Below are 17,753 nucleotides of genomic sequence, written 5' to 3'. Positions count from 1 at the left end.
ATTAACAAGAAAAGACTAGGAGGCAGTACTCTTATGTATTCATCAAATACAGGGCGGGGCTTGGAGGCAGTACTATCTATGTATTCATCACTTACAGGCAGAGGCTACAAGGCAGTACTATGAATGCATTAATCATTTACAGGGAGAGACTAGGAAGCAGCACTATCTATGGATTCATCATTTACAGATATTGCATATGGCTGCGAATGGTGGCTCTGAGAACACTATAGGCCTCCACAATGTGAGACTATTAGGGTGGTTGGAGAGGCTCCAAGCTCTGGGCTAGGGCTGCGAGTTACTAACCACAGAGGTCCTAATGTGAAGATAACGAGGCAGACGGATCGCCCTACGGGTGATGTGAAGACATAGACGCTGTAGACAGCTGCTACTTTCTTAGATCAATTATTGATAACAAGGAGTTAGGAAATAACACACAGACTGGAACTTGGTAAAACCGAGGATGAAAGGCCGAGAAAAGCTCTTCAGATGTGACGCCGCGTCTATAAAAATAAAGATCAAGATTGTCCGGTCTGTGGCATTTACTGTGCGTGTATAATCTAGATAATAAGGAACGATGCTGCTGGGATTGTGAAGACGACCAGCAAGCAAAAGTCATGAACATGTCAATGAGCGTCCTAAATCCCCAAACACGGCCTGGGGAAACACGATTAACGCGGTGCTCGTACTTTTCAGCTAGTCTTTAGCGCCATATTTATCAAATGTCGCACCTTAGTGGTATATTTGGAGTAAATTAGGACAGCGCATCTTTTTAAGCAGGATGGTATTTATTTCTAATGTTAAACAAGAGTCTGAGATGAAAGTGTGAAACGTCGCAAGTTTGCGCAAACTCCAACTTTTTTTTGCAAAAATAGTTGCGACACAAATGTATTTGTTCCACGACTTCTTTTTTCTCATGTGAGACCTTTGTCATAGTCACTAATATGCTATAAACAAAATGAGCATTTTGAAGAGGATCCGCACCAATATCCACATCAAAAAACGATTCAGAATACACTTTTTATATATTTTTCTTGTTTATTTCAATTGACATTCTACTCTGCTGCTCATACGAGGAGTTTTTTGAGCTTTTTTTTTTTTTGTACTGGAAATATTTACTCCAGAAAAATAATGAGGATTTCTCATGTTATCTTCTCCAAATTTTACACTGTAAAGTTGAAAGGCTGCAAGAAACCTTTTTGGGCTAAAAAAAAAAAAAACAAAACCTGTTCAGTAACTATGCATTTGCATACACTTTCCACAGAACCGTGAAGACCCCTTTTTCTTCAGGTCAGACCCACAACCATACATAGTGGCTGTCCTAAAACCTTTTCATGAGAAGTCCTCCTAAATAGTGGGGGGAGTAACGATGGTTTGGCATAAAAAATCGCCTCATTGTAGATTTTATTACGAAATCACACTGGCTATCAAACGGCTCGTAGACAGTACTGCCTGCACGAATCCCACCAGAAGTGTATGTACTAGTAATTCCTGCCTGCACACACCCACCAGAAGTGCCTGTACTAGTAATTCCTGCCTGCATGCATCCACCAGAAGTGCTTGTACTAGTAATTCCTGCCTGCATGCACCCACCAGAAGTGCTTGTACTAGTAATTCCTGCCTGCATGCACCCACCAGAAGTGCTTGAACTAGTAATTCCTGCCTGCATGCACCCACCAGAAGTGCTTGTACTAGTAATTCCTGCCTGCATGCACCCACCAGAAGTGCTTGTACTAGTAATTCCTGCCTGCATGCACCCACCAGAAGTGCTTGTACTAGTAATTCCTGCCTGCATACACCCATCAGGAGTGCTTGTACCAGTAATTCCTGCCTGCACGCACCCACCAGAAGTGCTTGTACTAGTAATTCCTGCCTGCATGCACCCACCAGAAGTGCTTGTACTAGTAATTCCTGCCTGCATGCACCCACCAGAAGTGCTTGTGCTAGTAATTCCTGGCTGCATGCACCCACCCACCAGAAGTGCTTGCTTGCACTAGTAATTCCTGCTTGCATGCACCCACCAGAAGTGCTTGTACTGATAATTTCTGCTTGGCTGCACCCACCAGAAGTGCTTGTACTGATAATTCCTGCCTACATGCACCCACCAGGAGTGCTTGTACTGATAATTCCTGCCTGCATGCACCCACCAGGAGTGCTTGTACTAGTAATTCCTGCCTGCATGCACCCACCAGGAGTACTTGTACTGATAATTCCTGCCTGCATGCACCCACCAGAACTGCTTGTACTAGTAATTCCTGCCTGCATGCACCCACCAGGAGTACTTGTACTGATAATTCCTGCCTGCATGCACCCACCAGGAGTACTTGTACTGATAATTCCTGCCTGCATGCACCCACCAGAACTGCTTGTACTAGTAATTCCTGCCTGCATGCACCCACCAGAACTGCTTGTACTAGTAATTCCTGCCTGCATGCACCCACCAGGAGTACTTGTACTGATAATTCCTGCCTGCATGCACCCACCAGAACTGCTTGTACTGATAATTCCTGCCTGCATGCACCCACCAGAACTGCTTGTACTAGTAATTCCTGCCTGCATGCACTCACAGGAGTGCTTCTGCTAGTATGTTCTGCCTGCATGCACTCACCAGAAGTGCTTGTACTAGTAATTCCCGCCTGCATGCACCCACCAGGAGTACTTGTACTGATAATTCCTGCCTGCATGCACCCACCAGGAGTACTTGTACTGATAATTCCTGCCTGCATGCACCCACCAGAACTGCTTGTACTAGTAATTCCTGCCTGCATGCACCCACCAGAACTGCTTGTACTAGTAATTCCTGCCTGCATGCACCCACCAGGAGTACTTGTACTGATAATTCCTGCCTGCATGCACCCACCAGAACTGCTTGTACTGATAATTCCTGCCTGCATGCACCCACCAGAACTGCTTGTACTAGTAATCCCTGCCTGCATGCACCCACCAGGAGTACTTGTACTGATAATTCCTGCCTGCATGCACCCACCAGAACTGCTTGTACTAGTAATTCCTGCCTGCATGCACTCACAGGAGTGCTTCTGCTAGTATGTTCTGCCTGCATGCACTCACCAGAAGTGCTTGTACTAGTAATTCCTGCGTGCATGAACTCTCCAGGAGTGCTTGTACTAGTATTTACTGCCTGCATGCACCCACCAGAACTGCTTGTACTAGTAATTTCTGCCTGCATGCAATCTCTAGGAGTGCTTGTACTAGTATTTCCTGCCTGCATGCACTCACCAGGAGTGCTTGTACCAGTAATTCCTGCCTGCATGCACCCACCAGGAGTGCTTGTACCAGTAATTCCTGCCTGCATGCACTCACCAGGAGTGCTTGTACTAGTAATTCCTGCCTGCATGCACTCACCAGAAGTGCTTGTACTAGTAATTCCTGCCTGCATGCACCCACCAGAAGTGCTTGTACTAGTAATTCCTGCCTGCATGCACCCACCAGAAGTGCTTGTACTAGTAATTCCTGCCTGCATGCACCCACCAGAAGTGCTTGTACTAGTAATTCCTGCTTGCATGCACCCACCAGAAGTGCTTGTACTAGTAATTCCTGCCTACATGCACCCACCAGGAGTGCTTGTACTAGTAATTCCTCCTGCATGCACTCACCAGGAGTGCTTGTACTAGTATTTACTGCCTGCATGCACTCACCAGGAGTGCTTGTACTAGTATTTACTGCCTGCATGCACCCACCAGGAGTGCTTGTGCTAGTAATTCCTGCCTGCATGCATTCACCAGGAGTGCTTGTACTAGTATTTACTGCCTGCATGCACTCACCAGGAGGTACATGCAGTGCCTGTGCTGACTGTTCGTTAGGTGGAGGTTGCAGAAATAATACCCTACACTTGACCTGCCCAGGTCCTGTAGCTGCTCCTGTGCGGGAGGTGCAGGCTGTTGTCTCTGGTGTCAGCTGCTGTACACACAGGACCTGTCGTCTCTTCTTTATCTACGGTGTCCGCACACGGCTCCTCCTGTCTCCTGCTGCAAGGGATAAGGCAGCGGCTGCATTTACTACAGAAAAACAGACTTAGCTTCTATAAGATTGGCACCAGCGGGAAGAAATCACTCAACATCAACCAGTATTCTTATGTTTTAATCCAAAACTGTGCACCTGCATCACAGACCAAAAATGCACAAAGGAAGAAGTAACATCACCAGAAGAATCATCGCCTGCGCCTTGGAGATCATTTCCCTGCTGAGTGGAGAGGAAGAGGTTTTATGACCTCGAAACGCGTTGGGAAATAAATATATTAAATACAACACTTGTGAGGATTGATGGTCTGGCAGCGCACGTTTTAATCCATAAAAGTCCTACTAGTGAATCTGAAGATTTATGGCCACAGCGTGGTCATTTGGATGTGCAGCAAGCTGACCGCATTTCTTTATGCTTGTTACTCTCCTACATATGGTGAGTATAAATTACTATTTGATATCTTGGTTTTCTCAGATAAGACCCTATTGCGCTTTATTTCCTTGCAAAAATAAATTCTTGGATTATAAATCTCAACACCCATGGTTTGTATTATTTTATTTATTTTTTTTCTCTTCCAGGTCCAGTTGTATATATGTTGGACCTAGCAGACAGACTGATATCCAAAGCCTGTCCATTTGCTGCTGCTGGGATAATGGTGGGTTCGATTTACTGGACTGCCGTCACCTATGGTGCAGTGACGGTCATGCAGGCAAGTGGGTTTATTACTGTCTAAATCAACATCCCCAACAATAAATAAAATCCATCATTGCTTATTGGATATCTTGTAGCGATAGGAATTCGTTATCGCCTGTGTTCACATTAGCAGCATATCTTCTGCTTTTTTTAAAGGCAATATGTTTTGTTTCTTTATCTGGATTCTATCTAAATATATGGCTAACTAACCAGAAAAAAAAAAGAAAGGAAGTTGATTTGTTTCCAGATTACTATATAAAATAGCAATTTTGCTAGAACAAGGCTGCACTTTTTAAACTAAAAGATGTATCAGTGGAAACATCACCAAAGGAGGCATTTCCAAGCTTTGAAGGGGTATAAGAAGGTTGTCGCCCTAAAACTAGACTGATAAAGGCAGTAAAAGGGGCACAACACCAAGTAGTGATGAAAGGCTTAGCTTAGTATTAAGGACCGTTTGGAGCTTGTTAAAAGAATTAGAGAGATCGGGCATTTGAAGAAGCACACTGGTAAGAAAAGTGAGAGCAGTGTTTAGGAGAACTGCTCTGGAAGCTGCTGATGGTGGAGGCTAGGAGGGGAGCTGATGATTTTGCAGGACTGAAAATATCTGAGAGGGAGGCGAATGCTACTGTGTAGAAATCGAAGGACTTGAGAGAGCTGACTGGGATGTTAGGAGTTAACTCCTGTCTTATAATGGAACTAATGCGCATACTCGGCCAGGCTTTGGTGACCAAGCTCCTTGGAAACAAGCTGGACACTATGTAAGAAAAAAAACCCTCACAGCAAGAGAATGAAAGCAGTTAGAAAAAGCAAATCAAAGACAAGGTTGCTTATTTTTATGCTGTCTAGCTTATGCAATTTAATAACATGAGAATTCCCCTTTAACAGACCCTGGAAATTCCTTGGGTCTAATGCACAGAAAACGCACGCCGTACAGGCAACCAATGACCCTATAGTCATACAGTAAAAGCATGAAACCTTGGATCTCAGAAGGAAGCCGCTACGTTGGATTAACAAAAGATGTGCTGCCTCACATCACATTAAATTCTCTTCCCAATTATATATTATTTTATGGCATTATAACCCCACCCCCTCCCCTAAAAATGGAATTTTGAGCTATCAGACTTCAAAAGTGCCCTTTTTTTTTTTTTTTCAAAAGGTTTCCACAATTTTGGCCACTCGTGTATATCCTTCCAATAAAATGATGAAAAGACGTCTTACTTGATGACGGGTGTACTTTCGTCTGCTGACTATTCTCCCAGAATTGGGTCTCCAAATTATTAATGCACTGTGTAGATCTGCGGACATCTGAGAGTCCGAGATCTTCTGATTACTACGTCTTTCTTTACATCTCTGCTCGTGGGTTGTATTTTTTTCTTCTTCGTTTCGATAGTAATACTTTGATGTGACACCAGAAGGATACAGCTGGCCGGCCCTCGTGTATGCATTTGTACCATAAGTTGCATTTAAATGCACGGTTATTGCTAGCAGATGTATTCACTGTATATCCCTACAGTATTGGCTACAGATGTTTGCTCTCTAGGGGTATAATCATAGACGTGCAGACTTGCAGACTGCTGTGCAAGCCATGGAGTGCGGCCAGACGAGCTTCTGCCACAAGCCATCGCTGTGCATCCCAGCAGAGGGAAGGCGCCGTACCTTATCCAATAGAAAGGGCGTCAGGATCTTTTGATATGACCACGGAAATACTCATGAAAAATTTTCTCGGAAAAGAGAATAAATGTGAAGGATTGTAGACATCTATTGCAATAACCATAGGATACCAATTCTGATGTGTAGGATGAATGCAAATCGTGAGCTTGTATTAATATATCTGCACCAGCTGATGTTTGATCATATGTTATCGATATGTATCCTAAAATGTAAAATAAAACTAAGCTATCTATGGTACCTAATGCAGTTAGTGTGGCAGATCCTGACCTATGCTTTCCAAACTTATGCCAAGCCGGAATCTACCAGAGTTCTGCTGCAGCTCTCGTCATCGATGACCCTCCATTATGAAATCCATATACACTTATAGGCCATACAGACAATTCATCTACGTCCTGTAAGTTAAAGGGGGTTTTCCGGTCGAAGAAGAGGTATAAATGGCTGCAGACTGCCAAATCATGACCTTGCGCAGCGTGCACATTGTCATGATTCCCTGAAGTCCCTTGTGCGAGTGGTCGATCAAGTGACAGCATATATGCAATTTGCATACTATTGTCATCCGCTTCTCTCAATTCTTTTCTGTTGAGAGACGCCATATGAGAAAAGTCTGCACGCAACCGCCAATACGGGGCACACTGTCACGATTCAGCTGTCTGCAGTCACTAAGTAACTTTTCTTTTTTAAACTGGAAAAAGTTTAAAAAAGTTCTGTCCCTGCTCCTATCGTGTCTATTTTAGTAAATACCTGAATTTATTAAAATAAAATTTACTAGTGTTGTATTGCTCTTCTGTTATTCCACCTAGAATGTTATGAGTAAATTGACAACTTGATGTTACCAATTGGAGAATTGTCCCTCTGCAGTTGGACGCTGTCCAGTCGGTGTTCATAGTCCAGACTGTTGGAACCCACCCATTTTGACAGTAAAAATGGTTATGCATTTATTCCTAAATTTTGTAGAACAACACAGTGAGGCTATGTGCACACATTGCGGAATTGCGGCGGAAATTTCCGCGGGAATTCCGCAACTCCCTGCCATGGGAAATACGCTAGAATTCCGCATGCGTAAGTCCCGTTATAAACTAGCGATTTGCAAGCGTAATTAGCTTGCAGAATGCTAGCGTTTTCCAAGCGATCTGTAGCAACGCTTGGAAAACTGACAGGTTGATCACACTTGTCAAACATAGTGTTTGACAAGTGTGACCAACTTTTTACTATTGAGGCTGCCTATGCGGCATCAGTAGTAAAAGATACAATGTTAAAAATAATTTAAAAAAAAAATCGTGATATTCTCACCTTCCGGCGTCCCACGCAGCGTTCCCAGGCCTCAGCGATGCTCCCGGCAAGTCCCGTTCCCAATTTATGGTTCACTATGGTGAAGACCAAAGAACTGTCGAAGGACACCGGAAGCAAAACTGTAGCCCTGCACCAGGCTGGGAAGACTGAATCTGCAATAGGCAAGCAGCTTGGTGTGATGAAATCAACTGTAGGAGCAATAATAAGAAAAAGGAAGACAAAGAACTAAAGAAGACCTCTGATAATCTACCTAGATCTGGGGCTCCACGCAAGATCTCACCCCGCGGTGTTAAAATGATTACAAGAACGATGAGCAAAAATCCTAGAACCACACTGGGGGACCACTGTAATAAAGGCTACCATCAGTAACACACTACGCTGCCAGGGACTCAGATTCTGCAGTTCCAGATGTGTCCCCCTGCTTAAGCCAGTACATGTCCGGTCCTGTCTGAAGTTTGCTAGAGAGCATTTGGATTATCCACAAGAGTATTGAAAATATGTCATATGGTTTGATGAAACCAAAGTAGAACTGTTTGGTAGAAACAAAAATCATTGTGTTTGGAGGAGACAGAATGCTGAGTTGCATTTAAAGGACACCATACCTACTGTGAAGCATGGGGGTGGCAACATCATGCTTTGGGACTGTTTCTCTGCAAAGAGACCAGGACGACTGATCGGTGTACATGAAAGAATGAATGGGGTCATGTATCATGAGATTTTGAGTGCACTGACGATGAAACGTGGATGGGTCTTTCGGCATGATGGTGATCCTAAGCACACCGCCAGTGCAATGAAGGAGTGGCCTAGCCAGTCTCCAGATATCAACCCCATAGAAAACCTTTGGAGGGATATGAAAGTCTGTGTTGTCCAGTGACAGGCCCAAAACATCACTGCTCTAGAGGAGATCTGCATGGAGGAATGGGCCAACATACCAGTAACAGTGTGTGCCAACCTTGTGAAGACTTACAGAAAACGTTTGACCTCTGTCATTGCCAACAAAGGAGATATAACAAAATATTGAGATGAACTTTTGTTAATGACCAAAAACTTATTTTCCACCATAATTTGCAAAATAAATCTTGCCAAATCAGACAAGGTGATTTTCTGGATTTGTTTTCTCATTTTGACTCTCATAGTTGTGGTCTATCTATGATGTCAATTACAGGCCTCTCATCTTTTTAAGTGGGAGAACTTGCACAATTGGTGGCTGACTAAGTACTTTTTTTTCCCCCACTGTATAAGGAAATATTCTCTAGAAGTAGTTCATGAGAAAACAAGTATTTGCTAAAAGGAAAATATTACTGTAGTAGACAGGTTTTTTTTAAAGGAATTACCCATGAAAAGTCATGCCGAAAGGCTGTAGGAGCAGAATCAGTCTCCTTCCCCCTCTGGCAGCTAAAAATGTAGTTGGGTTTTTGTTTGCCTCTCCATTCCTACAGTACTGAAATTACATCTTTAAGATGTCACCTCTTGGTAGCATGACAGTAGCAGTAGCAGGTTTGGATTTGTGCTGCATCGGTACCTGAGGATGTCTCCATGTCTCCTGACTACTGAGAACTTTTCTGCTCCTGTTTCCATAGTGAACCACAAAACCATAAATTTCCTTGGTTTAGAAAATCGGTTTATTTCTTCTCTCTAATGAGTAATGTTAAGCTCGATTATCATTGTTAATTAACATCTGTGCTGGTTATGTCGATGCTGACTTTGATTTTCCGCGAGTTTATGTGAATTCCTGTTGTGTGTATTAGCATACAAAGTATATAAGTGATTACTCACAATAACCACGTGGAGACGAGACCATGCACAGTTACTGTTTTCCCGATGCTTTGTTAGCTTCTGGCAGCCCATTAAGTATTTAAAGCTCTCCAGTGCTTCATTATACATCCTGTCGACAGCGCCATTTGGGCGGCCGTGCAAGTGTACAATGCATTTCGGGGTTCCGATCCATCAGATATTCCTTCTGAAAACCTCCATGGCTCAGCATCGGTCATTAAAAATATGGCTCAGCATTGTAAGTTATATGACAACATATTGTTGGGAAGCCACCGCCAGCTGCTCGTTTTCTCCGCACTGGCCATTAGAGGGGAAATGTTGGACGGACCGGTTCAGCAAGAGCTGCTGATTATTTGCAGATCTGGTGTCTAGAGCTCTCGGGAAGTGGGAGCAAATATTAAGCCATCCACATGACCTACAAAGTAAATGGGGAAAGTGCCTGTCAAGATGTGACCACTCTCTTTAAAGGGGTTGTCAACTACTTTGATATTGATGGCCTTATCCCTAGGTCATCAGTATCAGATCGGTGGGGGTCGACACCCATAAAACATACAGTACTGTGTGTGGTCTCTTGAGATATATATTTTTTAAGCCCACTAAAAAAAATATCTTCACCAGACAAACAAACATTTTGCTTGATGGTCAGAATCCAAGGGGTAATGTTTCTCCTTGCGGAGAGTGACATGTCAAGCTTACCATGCCAAGGTGAGGAGACTTTTAAGGCTTGCATTGCTGCTCTGTTAAATTAAATATGCAAATTGTCTCTTTGGAGAGGATGAGGACTAGGAACAGTAGCGTCACCTATCGGAAGTAGCAATCCTAAAAGTCAGTATCAACCCTTTTAACAAGCCTTGTCAAATGACTTGGGATAAAAGCCAAACCATAATCTCAATTTGTAGACTGTGTTTTGGGGTGCTTCCCCCTCATCAGTGCAAAATATGCGATCTGGTTTGGCTGGGTGAGAGGTGTCCGAGCGGGATCCAAGGAAAAACGTTACCCCTTGGATCCCGGTAAGACACCTCCCACCAAGCCAAACCAGATCTCATACTTTGCACTGATGAGGGGTAGTACCCCGAAACACCATGTCTGCAAATTGGGATTATGGTCTGGCTTCTATCATAAGTCATGTGGCAAGTCTCGTTAAAGGGTTGATATTGACTTTTAGGATTGCTACTTCCAATAGCTGGCGCTAGAGTTCTAGTCCTTCCTCTGAAGAGACAGTTTGCTTGTTGGTCGAGTAATTAGAAGAATTATTTAGACAGGGCTGATTATTGAGAAGAGAGTGCTCCTAGGAATGCTCGTTCCTAATAATCGTCCAGTGTACGGTACACTGGTCGTGAAGCGATGTCACACGATGGAGCTATAACATGCAATATATTCACTAAAGAATACATCTGAGAAAGTACAACAATGGAACGAAGAGTGGGGATGAGGGAAAAAAAGGAAGGGCAGGGGGAAGATATCTGTAAAAATCATTGGTACCTTAGCTTGTCTTCTTTTATTATAGATCCAAATGACTTGGCGTGTGCCTAGGTAACCAGACATTGCTTGCCAGTTTCTCACTGTAGCTGTCCACGTTGGTCCTTTATTCTGCAGGTAGTTGGGCACAAGGAAGGTCTGGATGTTATGGAGCGTGCAGACCCTCTGTTCCTGCTGATCGGCCTTCCCACCATCCCTGTTATGCTGATCCTGGGCAAAATGATCCGCTGGGAAGATTACGTGCTCAGGCTGTGGCGGAAATACTCCAACAAATTACAGATCCTTAACAGCATATTTCCAGGTAAAATAAAAGGTTATTAAATGGAGATCTTTATCCCACAAAGACTTGGCAAGTGATCCTTTGCTTCATGCTTGTCCTGAATGGAACAAAAGTAAAACCCCAGACCTAAACTAAATCATAAAATAGGTATCCTATGGGCATTGAGATATAGGACTGCTGAATACTGGAGATCAGCGCATAAAGGATCAGAACATATAAGAAGGGAGGGCGCACACAGAACTGAGGTACAAAAAAAAGATTTTTTTTATTGCATCAAAATATAACAATGATAAAAACACTTAAAAAAAAAAACAAAACAAAACACAAAATAAGCCCAAACGCTCAGTGGTGAGCCAAAAAATATTTTGGCACCACAGCTGAACAGGGAACAATAATACTATAGCATTAGTGTTTGCGTGGGTTTCCTCCGGGCACTCCGGTTTCCTCCCACACTCCAAAGACATACTGATAGGGAATATAGATTGTGAGCCCCACCGGGGACAGTGATGAAAATGTGTGCAATCTGTAAAGCGCTGCGGAATATGTTAGCGCTATATAAAAATAAAGATTTATTTTATTTATTTATAGCAGCAGAGAGATGATGTGCATAGATATAATTACATAAATACACCAAAAAGTAATGACCAACAGTAGGCCTGTTTAAGCCAAGTTTCATAGTGCTTTAGACTACTGCAGTGTACAAATATAAACACGGTATTAACTAACATAGCATATAGTGCTGGAAATAATGGTTTATCTGGAAACAGCTATTGTGCCACAACCCCTACGCGCGTTTTGGCAGCATGCCTCATAGTTCTGTGTGCGCCCTCCCTTCTCATGCAATATAAAGGAGTAGTTCTGTGTGCGCCCTCCCTTCTCATGCAATATAAAGGAGTAGTTCTGTGTGCGCCCTCCCTTCTCATGCAATATAAAGGAGTAGTTCTGTGTGTGCCCTCCCTTCTCATGCAATATAAAGGAGTAGTTCTGTGTGCGCCCTCCCTTCTCATGCTATATAAAGGAGTGGACAGTTGTTATTGTGATTTTTTTTTTATTTTTTTTTTTAAGTTCGTCTAAAGAGAGGTACCTGTCCCACTACCTCAAAAAAAGCAGTGATGGCACCACAGTTACTTAATGCTCTTGTTCCACAGCCTACTACCTACATGACTTTATATATTAGCCGTCTGGGAGTGCCTGAGCCTTAAAGTGAACCTGTCAGCAGGATTTTGCTAAGTAAACTACAGGCATTGTCAGGTTTGTGCAGTTATACTGATTTAAAATGACACCTGGAGTGAAGAAATCAGTCTTGTGGTTCTTGTGTAATCAGTGTTAGAATTTTTCAGTTAATGATATGCCTGTGGTCCGGGGGGGTGGGACTGTAGGCAGAGTCTTATATTCCTACTCTAAGCCAGAAAAAACAAGGAAAAACTAAGGAGAAACCAGCCCACAGGCCGCCCTCAAGCACAAACAGTCTGTCAGTATGACGAGGAACATGTTGGTGCTTTGGGGCGGCCTGTGGGCAGGTCTCTCCTTGGATTCTCTAGCTTAGAGTAGGAAGATAAGACTGCCCACAGTCCTGCCCCAGAGCACGGGCATTTCATTACCTGAAAACGTCTAACACTGATTACACAAGAACCACAAGACAGATTTCTTCACCACAGGGTATCATTTTAATCAGTATAACACTGCCAACCTGGCAATGCCTATAGTTTTCTTAGCAAAATCCTACTAACAGGTTCACTTTTTAAAGGAACTAACTGTACTGGTGAAGACTAACTAGTCCCCTATATGATTCACCACTAGGCAATTCAATAGAAAATTCATTACTCTAAAAAACCTACAAGGAGGCAGTTTTCTCACTTTTATTTTTCACTTTTGCAACCATGCGTTGGATGTACAAGATGGTTTGGCCCCATGGTAGTTTACATAGATGGAGATATACGTTTTGACCTCCATACCTTTATGTAATAATATAGGATACCAAGATGCACATTCACATATTTCATGGCATTCCTTGCATTGTTTTGACTCCCCACAGGAATTGGATGCCCAGTGCCTCGGGTGCCCGCTGAAGCCAACCCTCTAGCAGATCATGTCTCTGCTACCCGCATACTGTGCGGAGCTCTCGTCTTTCCCACCATCGCTACAATAGTTGGCAAACTCATGTTCAGCAGTGTTAACTCCAACCTACAAAGGACGATTTTGGTAAGGAGGATCTACATGAACAGGACAGTAATCGAGTGAATGTATCAATCCCGTACCAGCCATATATTTGCTCAGCAACATAACCGCTCATAGAAAAATGGTGTAATTTTTTTTTTAGGGGGGGGGGTGCTCACTGAAGATGTCTTTAATATCTTCCTTTTTTTAGGATTTGTCTACAGTTTTCATGCAACAGATGTTTACCTTCAGTGCATTGCATTATGTTAAAAAAAAAAAATACTGGCAGACCCTGCAAACCACAAATGTATGAGTCCATGGAGTGAAAAGGCAAATTCATTATTGATACAGAAAACTAAATGTGATCCGGTCATTTACAAACACATCTGTCTCGTAAGACTTGTTGAGAGGAGGGAACAGAAGGCGTTTCATGGCTCCTCACTTAACCATGTAAATGGGCACCATGTGGTTGCACGTCTGACTCCTTCAGACACTAATTTGCTGCTGCATCATGGTGCTAATCTGACATTGAACCATTTACTGTTGTGCTCAAAAGTTTACATACCCCGGCAGAATTTTTTAGCCTTTTTTTTTTTTTTTTTGAGAATATGAATGATAACACCAAAACTATTTCTCCACTCTTGATTAGTGGTTGGGTGAAGCCATTTATTGTCAAACTACTGTGTTTTCTCTTTTTAAATCATAATGTAAACCCAAAACATCCAAATGACCCTGATCAAAAGTTTACATGCCCCATTTCTTAATACCGTGTATTGCACCTTCTTACATCAATGACAGCTTGATGTCTTTTGTGGTAGCTGCCCACTCTTCTTGGCAAAAAGCCTCCAGTTCCTGTAAATTCCTGGGCTGTCTAGCATGAACTGCGCTCTTGAGATGTCCCCAGAGTGGCTCAATGATATAGAGGTCAGGAGATTGAGATGGCCACTCCAGAACCTTCACTTTATTCTGCTGTAGCCAATGACAGGACGATTTGGCCTTGTGTTTTGGATCGTTGTCATGTTGGAACGTCCAAGTACGTCCCATGCGCAGCTTACGGGGCTGTTGATTGCAAATTTGCCTTCAGTATTTGCTGATAACATGCTGCATTCATCTTTCCTTCAACTTCGACCTAGTTTCCTATGCCTTTGTATCTCACACATCCCCAAAACGTCAGCGATCTACCTCTGTGCTTTACAGTAGGAATGGTATAACTTTCATCATAGGCCTTGTTGACCTCTCTCCAAATGTAACGTTTATGGTTGTGGCCAAAAAGTTCAATTTTGATCTCATCACTTCAAATTACCTTGTTTCAGATGTTTTGAGGCTTGTTTCTGTGCTGTTTTGCATATTGTAGGCGAGATACATTGTGGCATTTGCGCAGTAATGGCTTTCTTCTGGCGACTCGACCATGCAGCCCATTTTTCTTCAAGTGCCTCCTTATTGTTCATCTTGAAACAGCCACACCGCTAATTTTCAGTGGGTTTTTCTTTGCATCCCGAACAATTTTCATGGCAGTTGGGGATGAAATTTTTGTTGGTCTTCCTGACTGTGGTTATGTTTTTACAGAGCCTCTGATTTTACATTTGTTAATCACAGTTTGAACGCTGATGACTGGCATTATCAATTCTTTTGATATCTTTTTGTATTCCTTTCCTGTTTTATACAGTTCAACTACCTTTTCCCATAGATCCGTTGACAATTCTTTTGCTTTCCCCATGACTCACAATCAGTCAGTGGCTGGATGAAAGATGCAAGAGTCTGTCTGGGTCCCAGAAACTCACTCAGCTTTTATGCACACACACTGTTTACAAGCAAACTGGTCACAGGTGAGGATGTTACCTTTAGTAGCCATTCAAACCCATTTGTGTCAACTTCTGTGCATGTTATCAGTACAAAATCACCAGGGGTGTGATCAGGGTGAGTTGGATGTTTTGGGTTGTCATTATGATTTAAAAAGAGAAAACACAGTAGTTTGACAATAAATGGCTTCACCCAACCACTAACCATGAGTGGAGAAAAAGTTTTGGTGTTATCATTCATATTCTCTGAAAAAAGGCCAAGAAAGCAAAAATTCTGCCGGGGTATGTTAACTTTTGAGCACAACTGTGTCTTTTTTATTATTATTTGAGCACAGCTGTATTTACCTACAATGCTTTTTTAACCTCCCACCCTGGCCAATTCTAATGCTGCACTTTTGCTTTCTCCTCTACTTTTTTTCAAGAAGTCGTAGCTTTTTTTTTTTCAGTACAGTATATGGAAATATACATGGTTTCATTTTAAACTATAACTCATCCCACAAAAAAGCCCTCATAAAGATATGTCAAAATAAAAAAAATAAACATCCACATTTTCTAAAAAAAAATAAATAAAAAATATTTTTTTTTCCTTTCTTTAATATTAACTTTGACTTTTTTTAATCCCCTTAGATGACTGGAGTCTGTTCTTGTACTGTACTGAAATACCTTGGTATTGGTATAGATAGTAAAAATGATCTCCTTTGAAGCCCAGCCGCGAGCTGGGTAATACAAGGATAGTAACATAGCTAGTAAGGCCGAAAAAAGACATTAGTCCATCCAGTTCAGCCTAAATTCCGTCAGAATAAAACCCCAGATCTATGTCCTTCTAAAGATGGCAGGGACTGGCATCTTCTGGAGTGCCATAGTAACCTGTCATAGTAACTTGTCCTGCCGAGATCTGCCTATAACAGTAAAGGGAGCTAGCTCCATTCGCTGCTGTGTAACTCTTTGGATGCTGCTATCAATCTCTGGCATTGGCATCTAAACGGTTGCACTCTGTGGCGAGTATTGGGGCGCACACGGATTGCAACTATTTAAATGCCAAAATCAGAGATTGGCAGCAGTATCTAGAGACAGAAGCTAGCTCCAGATACTATCGGAGGTAGGAGGCGGCTGTATAACACAGCAGCCACCCTTTGTGCATAGCGCAGGCTCAGCTCCTGAGCCCTTTCACATTTACCTGCACTTATGTGTGTCTTATGTCTGGAAAGGGTTAATGCGCCGAAATAGGATTTAAGATTCTCCTACACAATAGGCTAAAGTTTGCGAAAGTGGACGATTTCAACCATAAGAAATGTTCGAGTGGAATTTACCAGTGAATCCTCAGTTTAGTCGATAGAAGACATTCATCGTCTGGAACAAAGGCGGCTGTTTTTGAGTAAACAGAGTATTCTAATCTCCAACATTCTATCCCAATATGTAGTAATAATATCATCAAATACCTCCAATTATAAATGTCTAGTTCTCCTGATTGGCTATGTCATTTACCCCATGTGCAGGGCATTGCAGTAGTTTAGGTATCCATGGTTACGACTGCTAACAACTAACTATCTCACTATATGTGTGGTCGTAACCGTTTCTACTTAAGCTACTGCAATGCCCTGCATACATGGGGTAAGTGACCTAGTGAATCAGTAGAACTATACTACATTTATAATTGGAGGTATTTGCTAATGTTAGTTTACCTTCTATATATTGGAATAGGATCTTGTGCTGTATCTAATTTTTTCACATCCATACGTCTTGTTTTTCAGGGTGGGATAGCTTTTGTGGCCATAAAAGGAGCCTTCAAGGTGTATTTCAAGCAGCAGCAGTACTTGCGCCAGGCCCATCGGAAGATCCTTAACAACTCCGAAGCAGAGGAAGTATAAAGCTTTTTAAACCTTTCCGTGTCATAAATGTCATAGTGACTCTCCGCCATCGCACAGTCCTGGGATTGTGGACAAGCTGCGGCTGCTACGACCTGTTGAGTTTTTTTTTTTCCTTCTTCATGACCCACGATAAAGCACTTTTATTTAGCAGGATAAGTACTTACAAGAGTCGGCGGACGTGGGATATCGCCGTTCACGGCTCTACATGATCCGATCATCGCGTCGTTTGAACCATTTCGTTGTGCATCTCACATGCTGGTTATGAACCCCATAGTATATTGTAAGCGGAACAGTAGATTGTCATCTATATGGGAGAATAAACCGAAGTTTGTGATTGCCATTTTTTATATATTTCACCACTTGCACAGCGGCTCTAACCATGTGGGGATTAAAAAGAGGGATTTTATTTAATTTTGCGGCCAAATGATCTTTCCTCTGGACGGACAGTGATGCCGGTGTTACGCTGAGCTCATGCAGCTATTCTTGCACTTATTGATTTGTTGGTTCATTTTAATGGAAGTTGCAACTAAAAACGGAAATGTCCTAACACTGGTGTTTTGTTTTACTGTCCCGGGGAATGGGATCTGCCGTGTTGTGCGTCGTGCCGGGTTGCTAGTATGGCCGCCATGCTGCACGTGCTTTTCTTTAGTAACGCTGATGTGAGTACATGGGCTGGCATGGCGCCACATTGGTGTTTTGTTTTTTTGTAGGGGGCATGGATCACTTCATAAAGGACACTTTATTTTGAATAATTTACTCTTAGAACTC

At 42.6% G+C, this 17,753-nt stretch overlaps 1 protein-coding gene across 3 annotated transcripts in view; it reads left to right on the top strand.

Moving 5' to 3' along the window:
• Positions 1-17,325, top strand: part of MARCHF5 (membrane associated ring-CH-type finger 5) — a 66,309-nt gene extending 48,984 nt beyond the window's left edge. For 2 of the 3 annotated variants that reach the window (XM_073555867.1, XM_073555865.1), the window contains exons 3-6: positions 4,554-4,684; positions 10,999-11,182; positions 13,197-13,363; positions 16,869-17,325. In XM_073555867.1, the coding sequence (XP_073411968.1) occupies positions 4,554-4,684; positions 10,999-11,182; positions 13,197-13,363; positions 16,869-16,985 (599 nt within the window). In that variant the 3' untranslated portion in view covers positions 16,986-17,325. Of the gene's footprint in view, positions 1-4,553; positions 4,689-10,998; positions 11,183-13,196; positions 13,364-16,868 lie in introns of all 3 variants that reach the window. The other variant, XM_073555866.1, reaches the window with a different exon arrangement.
• The last annotated feature ends 428 nt before the right edge of the window (positions 17,326-17,753 follow it).

Source organism: Dendrobates tinctorius, unplaced genomic scaffold (genome assembly GCF_039654945.1).
Source record: "Dendrobates tinctorius isolate UK_male_01 unplaced genomic scaffold, ASM3965494v1 ptg000230l, whole genome shotgun sequence".
NCBI lineage: Eukaryota > Metazoa > Chordata > Amphibia > Anura > Dendrobatidae > Dendrobates > Dendrobates tinctorius.
This window is presented reverse-complemented; position numbering and strand designations above follow the sequence as displayed.